This window comes from Balaenoptera ricei, chromosome 3 (assembly GCF_028023285.1).
Source record: "Balaenoptera ricei isolate mBalRic1 chromosome 3, mBalRic1.hap2, whole genome shotgun sequence".
Classification (NCBI taxonomy): domain Eukaryota; kingdom Metazoa; phylum Chordata; class Mammalia; order Artiodactyla; family Balaenopteridae; genus Balaenoptera; species Balaenoptera ricei.
In genome coordinates, this window is record NC_082641.1 from 163403513 (window position 1) to 163420908 (window position 17396).

Sequence of the window (17396 nt, forward strand, 5' to 3'; positions counted from 1 at the left end):
AAGGAAAGAATTTCTCAATTCTGCGGCCCCAATTCGCTCCTAGGTAGAAGCGGCGCCCCAATCAGGTACCGCCGCGCCGCGGTCTCGGGGCATCTGGGATTTGTAGTCCGCCCGGCGGAACTCGCTGTCCCGGCAGGCTGCGCGGCGGCGGCAGGGCTACGTGGCGGGGTCGGCTGCTGCTGCGCGGGCAAGTGGGGTAAGATGGCTGCGCAGCGGGGCGTGCGGGTTGTTGGGCTCTGCCCCGGAGCCCGGTTGGGTAGGGTCGTTCGGGCCCTCCTGCTACTGCTGTGGTTTGCGGCCCGCGGAGGCGCGCTTTACTTCCACATCGGGGAGACGGAAAAGAAGTGCTTTATTGAGGAGATTCCGGACGAGACCATGGTTATAGGTACGAGGGAAGGGAGAGAGTTTTCAACAAGACCGCGGTCTTGGGGCGGGGGGGTGCGGGAGGGTCATCTCCTCAGAGCTGGGAGCAGGCGTCCTCGGCGTGCCCTGCCGACCGCGGACTCAGCGCCACCTCGCGTTCCTCTGACTGGGCTCGCCCTGCTTGCTTCCAGGAAACTACCGGACGCAGTTGTATGACAAGCAGCGAGAGGAGTACCAACCGGCCACCCCCGGGCTTGGCATGTTCGTGGAGGTTAAGGACCCAGAGGACAAGGTGAGTCGGCTCCTTAGCCCCGCTGAGCCCTCCGCTCTGAACTTGAGCGCCAGACCAAGCAGGCGCCGGTACTTCGTCCCCTCCTAGTTTCCGCATCTGCTAAACAGTTGGTGTTGTGGGAAGATCCTGGGTTTTCCCTCCGGGCTAACCTTGGGCTTTTTCGGTGCTGGCTGCTTCTCTCAACTTGTTACTGACCGCTGCATGAACCCGCCAAGTCAGTTGCCTTCTCTGAGCCATTTCCTTGGTCTGTGAAATAGAAATTCATCTGTCTTATAGATGTGATGAGTGGATTAATTGTGGTGCTAGAAACCAAAGAGTTTTGTCGACTCTAAAGCTATGACATAAGACTTTAGAATTTCACGGAACAGGGTACTTTCCAAAAAGAATGAGCAGCTTTTAATTTAACAAATAAGGATATTAAAACAAACAAACCAAAAAACAAAACTTCAAAACCGTTCAACTGTCACCTTTCATTTGAAAGAATGACAGCAAAAGAGTTGAAAGGGCATGAGCTATGAATAAAGTAAAGCCCTTTCCAAGAGTGGTCACATGCCAACCTAATGTCAGACTCTTCGCCCCTTCTCCAGATAGTTCGAAGGCAAGTTTTTGGCAACTGCTGCTAAGCAGCATTGGAGCTTTTAGTTTTGTAGGATGCCTAGGGCTCTGCTTGTCAACTTTTGAGGCACTTAGAGCCTTACGCACCATTCAGTCCTATTCCTACCATAATACTCACTGAAGTCCCTTCTCTCCAGGTCATCCTGGCCCGGCAGTATGGCTCTGAAGGCAGGTTCACCTTTACCTCCCATACCCCTGGTGAGCACCAGATCTGTCTTCACTCCAATTCCACCAAGTTCTCCCTTTTTGCTGGAGGCATGCTGGTAAGTGGACCCATGTTGGACTCTTTCAGCCTCTAGCCCCTGGTCAAGACTGGGGACTGGTGCCACTGTAGGTGTGAGATGACTATGTCAGATTTTGTGTCTCTTAATACAGCTGGGTTTCCAGTGAACATTCAGGGTGTGGTTGCGGAGCTCTTTGTATATGCTTTGGTCAGAGTATCAGCCAAGGCTTATTCTTGCCCTTGGGCCTAGAGCCCCATAGGGCCAGACACTGACGAGGCCTCAGTCAGTGTTGCCTAAATGAACAGATAAAGAAAGGTGGGAGGACCAGCTGTTAGGCCCTGGCAGGAAGACAGAGCAGGACTACCTGATTCTCCTATCTTCCTTGTCTGTCTGTCTCCAGAGAGTTCATCTGGACATCCAGGTAGGTGAACATGCCAACGACTATGCAGAAATTGCTGCCAAAGACAAGTTGAGTGAGTTGCAGCTACGAGTGCGACAGCTGGTGGAGCAAGTAGAGCAGATCCAGAAAGAGCAGAACTACCAGCGGGTGAGTGGCTGAGCCAGGAGCAGTGGGCTTCTTCCCAGAAGCTGCACACTGACTTAGCCAGGAGTCACATGTCAGATTTATTATGAACCCAAGGGATTTACATGTCTGTGCTGCATTGCAAGTCTAAAAGGTAGGTTGGGTATTACTAACTACTTTGTAATTGAGGAGGCAGTCTCTTAAGGGGCTGTCATTGTCTTATTAGGAGACACACAAAATGACAGAGCAGGAATTGATACCAACACCTTGGGTGTTATTTCCATGGTTCTCAGTGCTCCCAGGATCAGGGGTTTCAATCTCACCGGTGTCCAGGAGGCAGGCAGGTATCATGAATGGATCTGTGACCATAATGACGGGTAGAATAGTGACCTATCTAAATGGAAACAACTACTGTGGTCAGCTGAGGGCAGCATTGCAGAATTGCTATCCCAGGGTTTTAAGAGGCATTTAGAGGTCCCGGTTTTTTATGTAAAAAATTCTGGGTTTTAAATGTTGTCAAAACACTGTGTGAGCCAACAAAAACATGTATGGGCTCGATCCAGCCCCTGGACCACCAATTTGCAACCTGTGCACACAATATTCAAGGAGCAGTTTGGGAGACCGAGGCAGAGGGCTCAGAGCAAGTCCACTTCTGAGTGTTCCAGGACAGCTCTGTCTGATAGGGTGATACCACAGCCACTTTACCACTCCCACAGGCATCAGGGTAGGACCAGGTAAGGGCTGTACCTTACAGATGAGCAAATAGACCTAGGAGAAATGAGTGGGTTGCCTCAGGTCATCTGGCTGGTGAGGGTGAAGACAGTTCCCAGGTGGGGTGGCTTTTTTCGGGCACTTGACTGGAACCTGGGCAAAGTTAGTTGGCCCTGGGACATCCTCCGGGGAGGGAACCCAGCCGTTCTAGTGGCCCCAGGTGGGGCCCAGCCAACTCAGGCTCGTCTTCCTTTCTCCCCTCCCACAGTGGCGAGAGGAGCGCTTCCGGCAGACCAGCGAGAGCACCAACCAGAGGGTGCTGTGGTGGTCTATCCTGCAGACCCTCATTCTCGTAGCCATCGGCGTCTGGCAGATGCGACACCTCAAGAGCTTCTTTGAAGCCAAGAAGCTGGTGTAGCCGTCCCAGGCTTCCCAAGCCATCCTTTCTCCCTGGCTGGGGAAGCAAGGGCCTCCTGGACTGACTTCTCTCCGGCAGGAGGCCTGGTCCCCAGCCATGGGTGTCTGCAGGGGAGAGGGACCACAGCACAAGCTGAGGGTAGCAGCTTGGCTGGCTAATACTGAGCAGGTGGTAGCGTAAATGCCTGCCCCCTCCCCTGGGCCCTTTGCAGTAATCTGAAGCCACTGGGAGCCCTACTGACACCTCAGAATCACAGTGTTACTGATCAGGGATGTGAGCCTATTGTCTGGGATGACTGGGGGGAGGGGAGTGGGTGGGCAAGCCAAGTCCTCCTTCTGTCTTCCTTTCCTAACTTGGAATTTTGACCAGGTTGGGGCGTGATTCCCTGCCACCCAGGAAACCTCACTATTCCCTCCTTGGGCCTAGACCCAGCCTGCTGATCCGGGGTGTGTGTGTCAATTGAGGGTGGGGTAGAGGGAGTTGCAGTGTGGGAAGGTAGCCCTGAGGTGGACCCCGGGTTCTTCACATGGTTGTTCTTTTGGGGACTAGAGAAACTGGGGTTAGGCCAAATAGAGGCCTTGGTGCTGGTTGGGGATGGGGCCTGCAGAGTCTTAGTTACTGATTTCATTTTCAATAAGTTTAGGTTTGTTACATTGGTTTCCCAATAAAAAAAAAATTAACTTCTTGTCCAGTGTAAAGTTACTGTACTGTCAGTGGGCATAGCACTGCAAGGTGCTTGAGGGAGTGTCAGTTTTTCCAATGGGCAAAGCACTTCACATTCTAAGATGAGTACCCACCTGTGAACTTCATACTTTTCATCCTCTCCATACCCTCCAGTGACAGTGGGTAGTGGTTTTGCCCAAGACCATCCAACAAGTGAAACGTAGGTGGACAGAATTGTTGTGGTGCTTCAAGGAAGTGCCTAGTTAGTGAAGGTACTGTACATTGAACAGAGGAATGCTGCAGGTGTGGAAAGGACAGGAATCCCTGAGTTGGGGGCAGGAGGGGGATACTGATGGACTTAACCAATAGCATGGGATCTCAGCAGTGACCTTGAAGGAGAGGAAGGATTCTGATGAAAGAAGGCAGGACAGGGGTGGTTGAGGAAAACAGGCAAACAGCTGGTATGCAGATAGATGGGCATTGTGTCAGCTGAAGTTGAGGGGGCGGGGTTGTGAGAAAGCTGGAAAGAAAAGTTGGTTAGAGTTAGAAGAGCCTTGAACGCCAGGTAAGAAATTTGGATATTACCCAGTGTTCAACAAAGTTTTGAGTATTAGAACACCCTGAATAAAACTTGAGGAAGGGTAATCCAACAGTGTGTGAGAAGGAGACTGGGGGTTGGGAGGCAAGTTTGGGGACTACTTGAACTGTCAGGAGAATGTAGTCTGAGCTCATATTGCCACTTAGGCCTCCACATTTAGGGAAAAAAAACTTTTTTAAGAACAGCTTTAAAATTGCAGAAAAATTGTGAAGATAGTTTACATCATGCAGTAGTATGGTACATTTGTTAATGTTAAAATGAATGAACCAATAGTGATAGTCTATGCTTTATGCAGATTTCCTTAGTTGTTACATAGTGTCTTTTTTCTTCCAGGAACCCATCTAGGAGATACTATTGTTACATTTAGTTGTCTCCTTGGGCTCCTCTTGGCTGTCAGTTTCTCAGACTTCTTTATTACCTTGACAGTTTTCAGGGATACTGGTCAGGCATTTTGTAGATTTCCCTCAATTGCAATTGGTCTGATGTTTTTCCTCATGATTAGACTGGGGTCCTGGGTTTTTGAAAGACCACAAAAGGAAAGTGCCATTCTCATCCTGTCATATTAGGGGTACTAATTATCAACATGATTGTGGATGTCACAGTTTAAAATAAGTTAATTTGGATTTTTACATGAAACCTGACTTAGATCTGATACTAAGGGGGCTTCATCCTGATGCGACAACAATTAGCTGGAGTGAATGGTAGCTATCCCCCTAAGATGGGCTTGTGCTTTCCAGGTCAGGCCCATCTCCCAGTTTCCATCTTTGGCCTTACCTGACTGTCTCTGCAGGGGTCAGCCTTGCCTTTGTCATCAGCCAAATCTAGGCTGGATTTGTCGAGGTTCTGGTATAAGGTACGCTGCCCTGGGAGAGCTCAGCAGGAAGGGGACTGGTGGGTTGTATGCTGGGTGAAAGGGGGCTCCTGGGAATGATTAATTTCCTACCTACTATAGTGAAGTCCCCTCAGAAGCAGAGTGGTTGAGACCATAGATTGTGCAACCAAACTACCTGGGCTTACATTCTGAATTACCTCTCTGTGCTTCAGTTCCTTCATCTTTAAAGTGGGCATAATAAGTACAATACTCATAAGGACAGATTGAGATAACAGTAGTAAAGAATTTAGAAAAATGACTGGCACATAGTAAGAACTCAACGGATGTTAGCTATTAATATTTATTAGGAAACTTAAACTTTGCCTGGAAGAACAGAGGAGATCAAGTCTAATAACTTTGCCACTTTCTTTTCCCAGGTGGGAAGCTGGCCCAGCTGGGGCCTAAGTTCTCAGGGTGACAGGGCAGATATGGGAAGTCAATCTTATTCCCTTCTTCAGTTCTCAGTTCCACCAAAGTACTCCTCTCCTGGCTGATAGCTGCCATTTATATAGCGTTGACTATTGTGCCCTTCACTGTACCAAGTTTTTGCATTTTCTCCTTTAATCCTCACAGCAACCATATAAATCAGGAACCATTTATATACTCAGATGAGGAAACAGAAGCAGGCTGTGCCCCAAAACACAGCCGAACTGGCAGAGTCAGGTTTCAAATCCAGCCAATTTGCCTTTAGTGCCTGTCTCCTAACTACTACTTGGTGTGTCACTTGAGGTATCAGGCTGAACGCAAGACTGAGCCCTGAGCTTGGCCCTGCCCCCCCTCCAAGCTTGCAACCGAGAAAGAATGCACTTGGTTTGACGGCAGGACTACTTGGACGCCTTCCCTTGGGAAGAGGAGGAAGATGCAGATTATCCCAGAGCGCTGGTTTGGAAGTCTGGAGTCTAAGTCCAGTCCAAGCCCATTGACTTGAGCCCTCTCCGGGGCCTCAATTTCTCGGGATGTCCAGCGGCCCCCGGAAAGCAGTTAGCAGTTCAGGCGGTTGGAGCGCTCACGTGTTCCTCTGGATGCGGAACCTTTGACGCCGCAGCTCCGGGGAGCAGACGGCGCGGCCGGAGCGGCGGACCCTGTGGACCGAGGGGCGGGGCGGACGGGCTTGGGCGGGGCGGGAGGCGGAGGCGCCGCGTAGGCCGGGGAGGCCGGGCCGGCCCGGCTGGGAACTCGAGCCCCATGAGCCGCCGCCTCCCCCCACGATGTTCCCCTCCCGGAGGAAAACGGCACAGCTGCCCTGGGAGGACGGCAGGTGAGCGGCGGCGGCCGGCCCGGGTCCCGTCCTCCCGGGTGCCGATCCTTTCCGGGCCGCCCCGCGGAATCTAGGAGCCCGAGGCCGTCGCGTCTCCGTCTCTGCGGGGTTCTCTGAGGGTCTGTGGTTCTCCTTGTGGGTCTCTCTCTGTATTTGGGTCTCTGTTTCTCTCTATGTGGGTCTCCGTGTCTACCAGTCTCCGTCACTCAGCAGGTCTGTATTTCTCCGTTGACTTCCCTTTGTGAGTTTCTGTCCCTCTATGCGAGTCTGTCTCATTATGGGTCTCTGTGTTTTTCCACTGGCCTCTATTTTCATGCGGGTCTCTGACTCCGTTGACCTCTCTCAGTGGATCTCTGTCTTTCTGTCTGTCCCTGGTTTCAGAGGGTCTGTATTCCGTCTCTCTGATCTCTGCCTCCCCCATCACATCCCTGTAGCCTCAGACGCTACCCTCCTCCCTCCCTCGTGCTTCCCCCTTCTCTGCAGATCGCCTAGAAGAATACACCAGACAGAAGCTCTATGCTCTGCCTGGCTGGCTACTGCCTCGCCGGGACTAAGTATTCCCGGCGTAACGTTAGTTCATTTCCTGTGCAGCTGTACTTGAATGTGGCCTGCCCCATGTGTTAGGTGTGAGGTTGACCCAGACCTTAGCTAGTGATTACCACTAGAGCAGAATGGAGGTGGGGGGCAGGGGAGAGCTATTTGGCCGTTTAGATTGGGAAGGACTCCCACACTTCAGTCTTGAGATGTACCCCCAAAACTCTTCTCACCCAGAACACATGATAGTGGGTCTATACCTAGTGAATGACACCTCTTTCCCTTTCCTCTGTTAAGCTTGCCAGGTGCCAAAAGACTTTGGAATATAGTGAGCACAACTCTTTATCGTTGGGAATTTTTCAGACTTGGTGCTGAAGTAAGAAGACAGGAATATAGTAGAAAGCCTGGACTGTGGATTTAGGCCTGGACAGGAATCCTCTTTAATAGCCATGTGACCAGAAGCATACTTAATCTTTCTCCTCAGCTTTTCCATCTCTGAAACAGGGATCATAATATCTACTCTGCAGGTCTATATGAGGATTAAAGGAGATCACATATATAAAACTGTTGACACTGTGCTTGGCACAGAGAAGGTGCCAGTTTTCTTCCAGTTACTTTTGCAGTTTGGAGGTGCTGTAACCAGCGCAGCTGAGTATTCAAACCTGTATCACTAAGGTTTGTGTGAGGGAAGAAAGGGAAGGTTATGGAGGAGAATTTCCATTTCCTAATTCCTTTCCATAAACTTCTGGAACACAACCATGATCCCACAAAACTTGTATCATTTCATGCTTTTGACACAGGGATACAAAGATCCATGCAACAGATGCAGATAATGTAACAATTAAAGAGTGCTGGCTCTGGAAACAGCCTGTCTGGGTTTGAATCTTACTAGCCTTGGACACAGATTGATGAATGAGAGAAAACCTCATCTGGTCTGCCTCCCCACCCCAGAAACAACGATGGCCTGGGCCTGGTAGCAGCTGAGACTGCAGATCTGGAGTTTGCCAGCAGGTGGCACCAGAAGCAACAGTTCTCAGTGTCCACTGTCCTGAGGAATTGGGATTTCAGCTCTGAATTCAGTTGTTCAGTGATTTGGGCCCTTGCAGCACAGGAAGAGAGTGCCCATGGGGACGTGATCCTGGTAGGAGGGGAAAGCTGGACCGAGGGAACAGCACTTGAAAGTGCATGGAGTGCCCAATCCATGCCATACCCCTGGATAATGGTCACTGCTTCTTCCCCTGAAGGTGGGATGTTTCCCCATGTCCATCTCCCCGGTCTCTACCCTACCCCAAGAAAGAGCCCAGAGGGAGAATCTGTAGAGGTTCCAGCCTTCCCAGGCCACTAGGAGGATTGGCCTCTGCTCCTCCCCTGCGGAAACCCCCACCACAGGACAATGGGGGGTAAGTCAGAAGCCCTGCAAGGGTGTCCTATCAGTCTCCCTCTCTGCTGTGTGTGGGTCCTGAGCCTGGCTTCAGGGCTGCTGGTTACCAGATTGGCAGTTGTGCCTCTAGAGAGAGGCAGGAGTTGGTCTGGCTTTAGTGTGTGACAAGCATGCCCTGAATGCTTGAACCCTTCCTTTAACTCACTTAGCAAGCCCTCTGCTGTATGACTTGTGCTAGAGCCACAGCTGTGAATCTGATTACCTGCGAAGAAGACAAGCATGGACACAGGTGATTACAAAACTCTTAAGTGCTTCAAAAAGGGCAGTACCAGATACCATAGGAACACAAAGGAGGGAGGGAGTATGTATCTCCGTTTGTGTGCACGTGGGGGTGGGGGGTGGCAGTGCTAGCCATGACATTGGCGTTTGGCCTTGAAGGATCAGTGGGGTGCTTCCAGGCAGATAAAATAAGGAAAGGCATTTTAGGCAGAAGCAGTGGACTGTGTGAGGGCTAGAGCAGGAAGGAATATGGTGAGTGGAGAAACTCTTGAGTTGCCCAACGTGTAGCACTGGGTGAGTAGCAGGGAGCAACTGGAGATGGGACCAGGTCACAGAGGGGTTTGACTGTCAGGCCAAGGAATTTGGCCATTATCTTATAAACAGGAGGATCATCCATGAGATTGAAGGGGTCTGAGCAGGGCAAGGACCAGATGAGACTTGGGCTAAAAGACAGGCAGTGGGTAAGGAAGGATCAAAGGGCACTTAGGAGGTAGAATCTATATGACCTGGTAGCTAATTAGTGACTCTCAGAGGTTATAAAGTAGATTGCTTTGCTGATTATTCTAGAATAGAGGAAGCTTCCCTTTTCTTGGATTCCTTAGTTCCTCCTTCACTGCTCTCAGGAACTTCCAGAGAGAGGGGCAAAGAAACCAGGTGAATTCCACCCATTTCTTTGTATTTCATAACCTGAAAGGCAGTCTCTCCCAGCACTACCCCAAAGTCTAAGATATTCCACTGTTTTTCCAGCTTCTGAAATAAGCCTGGGTGCTGTTCCCAGCCCTCATCTTTCCTTCCCTCTCTGTCTCTCATCCCTTGTCACATGGGCTGCCCTGGACTGAAGCTTTGACATGCATTCAGTGAACTGCCTTTGTTGGTTTGGGCCGCACATTGGTTTGGGGGCAGACCTGATCTTCTCAGAGTAAAGAGTGATCTTTTCACGGGGGCTGAAACAGGCACATGCCCCTGTTTGGGGAGCTTTCTGGTCTGAGAAACAGGATGAAGCCAAGCTTTCTGATGAGAGTGAACCCGCAGGGGAGCAGGCGGAAGGTAGTGGGTGGGGTCTCTAAGGCGGGCTTCTGCCATCAGCTCTGGACATGACCCATTGTCTTGGGGAGGGGCAAGTGCAAAAGACAAGGAGTCTTGTCTCTGCCCTCCAGCAGCTCTTGGTCTGGCTGGGACTCAGGCACAGAAGGTAAGAGAGCATCGAGGAAGTGGGGCAGCTCTGAGACCTGGGAGTGTTTGGAGGGCCTCCTGGAGGTAGGGGGGCTCAGGCTGAGCCTAGAGCTCTCAGCAGGATTCTGATGCATGGTGGCAGCACGAACAAAAGCACTAAAGTTGCTTCTGCACTAATTCCTGGGCGCTTGGGGCAGACCAGCCACGTGCACCTTACTTGTGGGAAGCCAGAGAAGGGGTCTGTCGCAGGACCTCGGCTCAGCCTTGCCCTTCTGACCTGCTCCCTGTTCTTGTCCCAGGTCCAGGTTGATCCCCAGCGGCCTCCCCCGGAAATGCTCCGTCTTCCACCTCTTTGTTGCCTGTCTCTTACTGGGCTTCCTCTCCCTGCTCTGGCTGCAGCTCAGCTGCTCTGGGGACATGGCCCGGGCAGCCAGGGGACAAGGACAGGAGACCCCGGGCCCATCCCGGGCCTGCCCACCAGAGCCACCCCCTGAGCACTGGGAAGAAGATGAATCATGGGGCCCCCACCGCCTGGCAGTGCTGGTGCCCTTTCGAGAACGCTTCGAGGAGCTCCTGGTCTTTGTGCCCCACATGCACCGCTTCCTGAGCAGGAAGAAGATCCAGCACCACATCTATGTGCTCAACCAGGTGGATCATTTCAGGTAAGGACCACCTCCTAAGCCAGCACCCGCTCACCTGGGCCTGCCCTGGTCTCTTGGGGCCTGCTCCCTTTCCTGACAGCAATCCAGTACCAGGTGGCCCAGGCCCATGAAAGGCCACCCAGGGCAGCAGTGAGAGGGTGGGAGGTGCTAGACCCCTCTCACTGGGTGTGACAGGAATTTGGGGGGAGGGTTTGGGGCTGGGGAGGCCCCTGATCTGGTTTCCATTTCACAAAGGTCCCTGTGGCTGCTGTATGTGTCGGGGCCATACCAGGACAAGGGGGGAAGCAGGGAGACCGGTTGGGCAGTCATTGCAGTCACCTGAGCTGATGGGGGCTCAGGCAGCGTGGCAGAAGGGGTGGAGAGAAGTGATGTGGAGGAAGCGCAGACAGGGCTTGCTGGTGGATTGGCTGCGGGGATTAGGGAAAGGGAGGGTCAAAGCCACGGCTTAACTTGTTCACAGTCTGGCATTATCCTAAAATCCTTGCCCTCACCAAAAACTGCTCCCCTCCATGATCACAATCCAAGCATCTCACACTCCACCCCCACCTCCTTTCCCTCCAGCTCGCTCCCACTGGGAGATGTGGACCCAACAATTCTTGGACCCTGACAGGCCCTTTAGTCCACGATTCTCCCAGTGCTCTCCATCCTCCTTGTCCGTCTTTTCTCCTGACCTAACTTGGATACCATGGTCCTTGGTGAAAGTCACTCCCTCACATGCACCTCAACTCCCTTCCACTTTCTCCCTGGCACAACTCCCACCGGATGAAACTCGACTCTGCCTGCTACACACCTGCAGCTGGATGTAGCTGGAGACACTGCTCATCTCCCTGACAATGAGCCCTGGCCCAGGAGGGCTCTCATTCCTCTGGTCTGCTGCCTCTCCCCTCCCCGGCAACCTTGCATACCCGCTCCTCTCCTCACTCCTCCCTATCTTCACCTTCAGCCAATTACTTTGCTTCCTATTTGAGAAAACAGAATCAATTGGAAGAGAACTAACCCAGGTCCCCACGCCTGGACTCCTTTTACAGCTTCTGTGCAGGTGTCCTCAGCTTCCCACTGCCTTTCCCGAGGATGCGCCTCCAGGGCCAGCTCTCCTACTTGGGCACTGGGTCCCTTTTCTGCTCTTCTACTCAAGGACATCACTCCAGCCATTGGCTCTCTTCTCACCTGCATGATCAATTTTCCCCCCTCCTGGAGTATTCAAATCAACAAACATACTGAAATAGCCCCCATCTAAAAAGAAAAAAGAGACCCCCGCTTGATCCCGTATCGCCCACATCTATTGCCTCTTTTCTTTGCTCCCCTTTCTAGCAAAACGCCTTCCCTTTCTCCCCCGTCGCTCTCTCTTGAACCTATTCCACTAAGACGTTTACCCTCATCATGACATTGAAACAGCTCTTGTTGACATCACCAACGAGCCCACCTTGATAATCCAAAGCCCAGTTCCCAACCTTCATCCTATCGACTTCCCGGCAGCATTTGCCAAGTGGATTACTTCTTCCTTCTTAAAACACCTCAGTTTGACCTTTGGGACAGTGCTCTGCTTCTCTTTCCTCTCTGGCCACCTCTCCCCACCTCCTTTGCTGGTTCTGCCTCATCCCCCTGATCTCTCAGCCTTGGTGTTCCTTGGGGGTCAGTGCTTGGGCACCGTCTTTTCTGGCTCCAGTCGCTCCCCAGGGGATCTCATCTAGTCTCAAGACATCAAATCTCATTTCTACCCTGATGACTCCCAAGTCTGTATTCCCAGCCCAGACCTCTCTCCTGAACTCCAGACCCATATACCCAGCCAGCTGCCTGTGCAGCCCTCTGTTTGGTGGTCTCAAGAGGCATCTCAAGCTTAACATGATTAAAACTGAATTCCTGATTTCCCACCTGTCCCTGACCTTCTCCTGCCCGCTTCCTCATTTCAGGAAATGGAAACTCCACACTCCCAGCTGCTCAGGCCAGAAAGCCTTCGGGTCATCCTCAACTCCTGCTCCCTCACACAACACGTCTAGTCCATCAGCAGAATGCATCTAGAATCTGCCCTCTTCTCACCATCTCCACTGCCACCTCCCTGAGTTAAGGCATCATCATCTCATGCCTAAATTATTGTAATAGCCTCCCAACCTGTCTCCCTGCTTCCACCCCTCACCTTCCAGTCTCTTCTCAACACCCCAACTAGAGTGATCCTGTTAAACGCTGAGTCACAGCACATGATGCCTCTGCTCTAAGCCCTTCAGTGGCTCCCCATCTCATCCAGGGTCAAAGCGCAAGTCCTTCAGGGGCCTGTCACCCTCTGACCTCATTCCCTGAGACCTCTCACTCACTCTGCTTCACCACATTGCTATCTGCTCCTGCCTCGGGCCCTGGGAGTTGCTCTTCCCTCTGCTCGGAGCCCTATTCCCCTGATTTCCATAGGGCTCATTCCCTCAGGCCTTCAGGTTCTGCTCACGTGTCACCCTGTTACGCCGGCCCTCCCTGACCACCTCATCTAAAAGGACAACCCCCACCCCCCAGCATGCTTTATCCTCGTCACCCTGCTTTACTATTCTTCTCAGCACTTAACCACTCCTTGGCTTGTTACATATTTACTTATTTGTTTATTTTTGTCTCTTCTTATTAGAATGTCAGCTCCTTGAGGGCTTTGATTTCTCACTGCTGTATCTCCAGTGCTCTGAATAGTTTCTGGCACATAATAGGTGCTCAGTAAACATTTGTAAGATAGGTGGAGGGGCAGATGTGCACTTGGGCAGCCCCACAATGAAGTCGGTGTCAGGCTGGAGGGCAGCATGGGTACTGGGGGTGGGTGCTGTGGAGGACAGGCTCTCATGCAGAGATTGGGGGAGAGCAAGCTCACTGCCCCTGGCCCAGCCTCGGTGCCCTGCACAGGTTCAACCGGGCAGCACTCATCAACGCGGGCTTTCTGGAGAGCAGCAACAGCACAGACTACATCGCCATGCACGACGTGGACCTGCTCCCTCTCAATGAGGAGCTGGATTATGGCTTCCCAGAGACCGGGCCCTTCCACGTGGCCTCCCCGGAGCTCCACCCGCTCTACCACTACAAGACCTACGTCGGTGGCATCCTGCTGCTTTCCAAGCAGCACTACCAGCTGGTGAGGCCTGGCGCACCTGCTCTGCTGAGAGCCAGGGAGCACCCACCTGGATGGGGGCAGTGGCAAGAGGAGCAGCATTTCTAGGGCCCAGCAGATGGAGGATCCTGCCTGGGGAGCCCAGGAGCAGCCAGAGGCATGAGAGAGGAGCGGGACCAAGCAAGCCAGTTAGGGAGGATTCTGCCACAGTAACAGAACCCCTGTGCTAGCTGGCTTCAGAAGCCCTGGGGTTCGTTGCCTCTCAAAATGGAAAAGTCTGGGTGGGGCTGTCTTGCCCAGCCTCTCAGATGATGTCATCAGGACACCATTTCACCTTCCATCTCTCAGCTCTGCCTTCTCTAGACTGGCTTTATTTTCAGACGTTCAGGATGCAACGTGGTGGTTGTAGCTGCAACCTGCATCCGTCTAGGCCCAAGTCCAGTGGAAAATGGAGCCGCCCATTTCCAACAGCCCAGACAGGAGACCCACAGCTGCCCCCTGCTGGCTCTTGATTGGCCTGGCTTAAGTCACAGGTCTATCCCTGAATCAGTCACTGTGGTAGGGGGTGGGAGTGGGTGGCGGGGTAGGAAGAACTGAGTGGCTTAGACCACCGTCTCTTGCTCCTCTCTTCAAGCTGTGGCTGAAGCCAGCTTAATGTAAATAAAGCCTGAAGTTGAATGGCAAAAATTGATGTCTGCCATAGAGCCCACCGTCCCTCTCCCGCACAGAGGAAGAGAGCAGGGCAGAGCCCCCTCAGGAGAAATGGGAGTATGGGGCCAGGCAGAAATAGAGCAGCAATTGGCACTTGTTCCCATCATTAGCTCTCCAGAGATCTCCTCCCGCCAGTCAGACATTTTTGAGAAACTAATCATCTCGCACAAATCCAAGGCCCCATTAAAACAGGCAAAGGGACTGGGATGCGCTGACTATTCCCCCAGTACCTCAGAGGTTGTGGGAACTGAAAGCATCTGAGTGTACATTCAGAACTGCTGGGGAGGAGGAGGAAAGGGGGCCTGGCCTGGCCCAGCTTGGGCTAGGGACTCCCAAGTGGTAGGAGACCAAAGAGCACCCTGGGAGGATGGGGCAAGTGACATTGCTTGTCTTTGTGTCAGTGCAACGGGATGTCCAACCGCTTCTGGGGCTGGGGCCGTGAGGACGACGAGTTCTACCGGCGCATCAGAGGAGCCGGGCTCCAGGTAATGCTCCCCAGCGCCCCACCTCTTCAGCCATCGTGGCTGCCCTGAGGTTCCTCCCTGCCCTCAGATGACGTTCCCGTGGCTGGGAGACGGCACCCCTGGTTCTGATCCCAGCCCTGCCCCCGACTAGCACACCTCTCCTGAAGAATGGGAATGCAGGCCCCTGCCTGTGGGCTATGGCAGGCAGTGGGACCCCAGAGGACTAGTGGTGAGGGCCAGGGCTCCAGGAGAGGCAGCCTGATCCAACTTCCTTTGGTCTCCTTAGCTTTTCCGCCCCTCGGGAATCACAACTGGGTACAAGACATTTCGCCACCTGCATGACCCAGCCTGGAGGAAGAGGGACCAGAAGCGCATCGCGGCTCAAAAACAGGTACTGGCTGGTCCCTTGATCGGGGATGGATAGGTCATACATGGGGAACCAGCAGGCCCAAGCATTTCACCAAGTTCTCCTTGAGCCCAAGTGGTCCCATCCTCCCCTGCTTGGCCCAGGTCAGTCATTGGCATTCTGCTTGGGCACCATGCCCTCCTCTGGTGGCTGCCATGGCCCCTGGGCTCTGTGGGTCAGCCGAGACCTCAGGGTCCACACGGGCTGTGTGTTGGGGTGGGGAGCGGGGATGGGACTCAGCTGAAGGTGCCAGAATCCTAGGCAGACCTGGGATACAGGAGTCCCCATCCCTCAAATAACCTCTTCTCTAGGAGCCAGATTAGTTCAACTGGAAAACCCCTGCTGTCCTGCTGACGAGGATGTGTAGCCATGGGCGAGAGACTTCCCATCTCTGAGCTTCCCTTTTCCCTCTCTTCTGTGGGGATCACAGGACCTCTGATGACAAGGTCGTGGGGGATCAGTGGACAGCTGGCACCCACAAACCCCTGAGTACGTGCTCTCCCCCTTTCCTTCCCAGGAGCAGTTCAGGGTGGACCGGGAGGGAGGCCTGAGCACCGTGAAGTACCGCGTGGATTCCCGTACAGCCCTGTCTGTGGGTGGGGCCCCCTGCACTGTTCTTAACATCATGTTGGACTGTGACAAGGCTGCCACCCCCTGGTGCACATTCAGCTGAGTTGGCTGGACAGCAAGGAAGCCTGTGCCTACAGGGCATACTGCTACTCAAGCCCAGGACAAAGCCTCAGGCCCTGGGCCCAGCTCCAATAGGACGTGGAGTGGCCTGAATCAGTGGACAGCAAGCCACGTGTTTGCAGCAGCCCGGCCCCCAGAGGCAGGCTTGAGCCAGGAGAGGACACACGCAGGGTGCCTGGGACGCTGCCAGCAATAAACAGTGATGGAGAGAGGCTGGGACATGGCTTCCAACTGAGACTCTCCACCCTGCCTTTCTGCTTGCCCTGCCCTACCCTCCTTTGTGTGCTGAGATCTGCAAGATCTTGTTCCTTCTCCTGGACTGCCAGGCCACTGATGTGGGTGGCCAGGGCCATCAGGAGGGTTAAAACTGCAGAGACCAGTGTGCAAGCCCCACTTAAAGGGAACAGCTGAGACCAGCTCTAGCTGGTTGTCACCCTGAAGGAGTGTGGGCCTGGTGTTGCCAGATCTTCTGATTTCTCAAAAGAAAGTAGAATTCTGGATTCTTGAGTGAAATTGGTTAATTTTTAAATGATAGCAACTAATTCAAACTTTTAACAAGTATGGCAAGCCAAACCAAATGTGTTTTGAACCACCAGTTTGTCACCTGTGGCTGAGGAGAAGGGGATGGGGCAAAAGATGACGCTTCTCTTAGTTATAAGCTGGCAAGGAGTTGGGGCAGGGCTAGGGAAGACGAGGCCAGGGGAAGCTCAGGTGGGAGAGAACCCCAAGGCACAAGGTCCCTACTCCCTCCCTCAGCACTCCAGGCTTTGCTGCCCTTCTGGACAGTCTGACCATTGCCAGGCTCTGGTGGGCTCCGACTGGAAGGGGTGCTTCATCCTGCCTCACTGAGATGGACAGAAATAGATCACAGGACTGAACTGAGGGTAGGCAGGCTGCATCTGCAAAGACTCACTGGGTCATGGCTCAGGGAGGGAAGACCACGTTTCTGAGGCGGGAGGAAGATGAGAAGTAGGAGAACCCCTCAAGTATTCCCAAAGCACGAGGGGAGATTACCAGTGGTCACCAAATGCCACAGAGAGGTGAGGGAGGGGAGCCGAGGGAGCTGGTGGAACTGAGGAGTCATCTTGGAGGAACCATCTGGAGGTAAGCCCAGGGTCAATGAGAGAGGGAAGTGATGGGCCCTGAAAGGTAAATCACTCCTTCAGGGCATTTGACTGCCAAAGATTTGGGGCAGAAGTCAGAGGAGACTGGGACCAGTTAAGGTTAGTTTGTTTAACAATAAATAGGACACCTGAAGTGCAAGAGGAAGGACTGAGGTCCCCGATTTCAGGAGGGTAGAATTCAGCAGCTCTGCTCCAAAAAGACTCCTCCAAGGATGATCTTAGGGCTGCTGTGTGCAGTTGTGTGGGTTGTGCACTATACAACCTAAGCATAAACCAAGAGGTTTAAGCAAAAATGAGTGGAGGGAGTGAAGAGCTTCAGGTTCCATGTAACTATTCAAACTTATAAGAGAGGGTCCTTGGGAT

General features: G+C 52.9%; 2 protein-coding genes across 6 annotated transcripts; both read left to right on the forward strand.

Moving 5' to 3' along the window:
* The first annotated feature begins 152 nt into the window (after nt 1-152).
* On the forward strand, nt 153-3831 carry TMED9 (transmembrane p24 trafficking protein 9). The gene is made up of 5 exons (XM_059917839.1): nt 153-385; nt 555-655; nt 1408-1533; nt 1895-2041; nt 2997-3831. The coding sequence occupies exons 1-5, from the start codon at nt 202-204 to the stop codon at nt 3144-3146; spliced, it is 708 nt and encodes a 235-aa protein (XP_059773822.1). The 5' UTR covers nt 153-201; the 3' UTR covers nt 3147-3831.
* Nucleotides 3832-6377: 2546 nt separating this feature from the next.
* Nucleotides 6378-16409, forward strand: B4GALT7 (beta-1,4-galactosyltransferase 7). Of its 5 annotated transcripts, none has more exons than XM_059917842.1 (7): nt 6378-6536; nt 8315-8470; nt 10203-10565; nt 13419-13662; nt 14751-14834; nt 15100-15204; nt 15737-16409. In XM_059917842.1, exons 1-7 carry the CDS (start codon nt 6487-6489, stop codon nt 15890-15892), a joined length of 1158 nt encoding a protein of 385 aa, XP_059773825.1. In that variant the 5' UTR covers nt 6378-6486; the 3' UTR covers nt 15893-16409. The 5 variants fall into 5 exon arrangements, with proteins under 5 accessions (XP_059773825.1, XP_059773826.1, XP_059773828.1 ...); XM_059917843.1 differs by having other exon boundaries at nt 13437-13662; XM_059917844.1 differs by lacking the exon at nt 8315-8470 and adding an exon at nt 8661-8740 and having other exon boundaries at nt 6454-6536.
* The last annotated feature ends 987 nt before the right edge of the window (nt 16410-17396 follow it).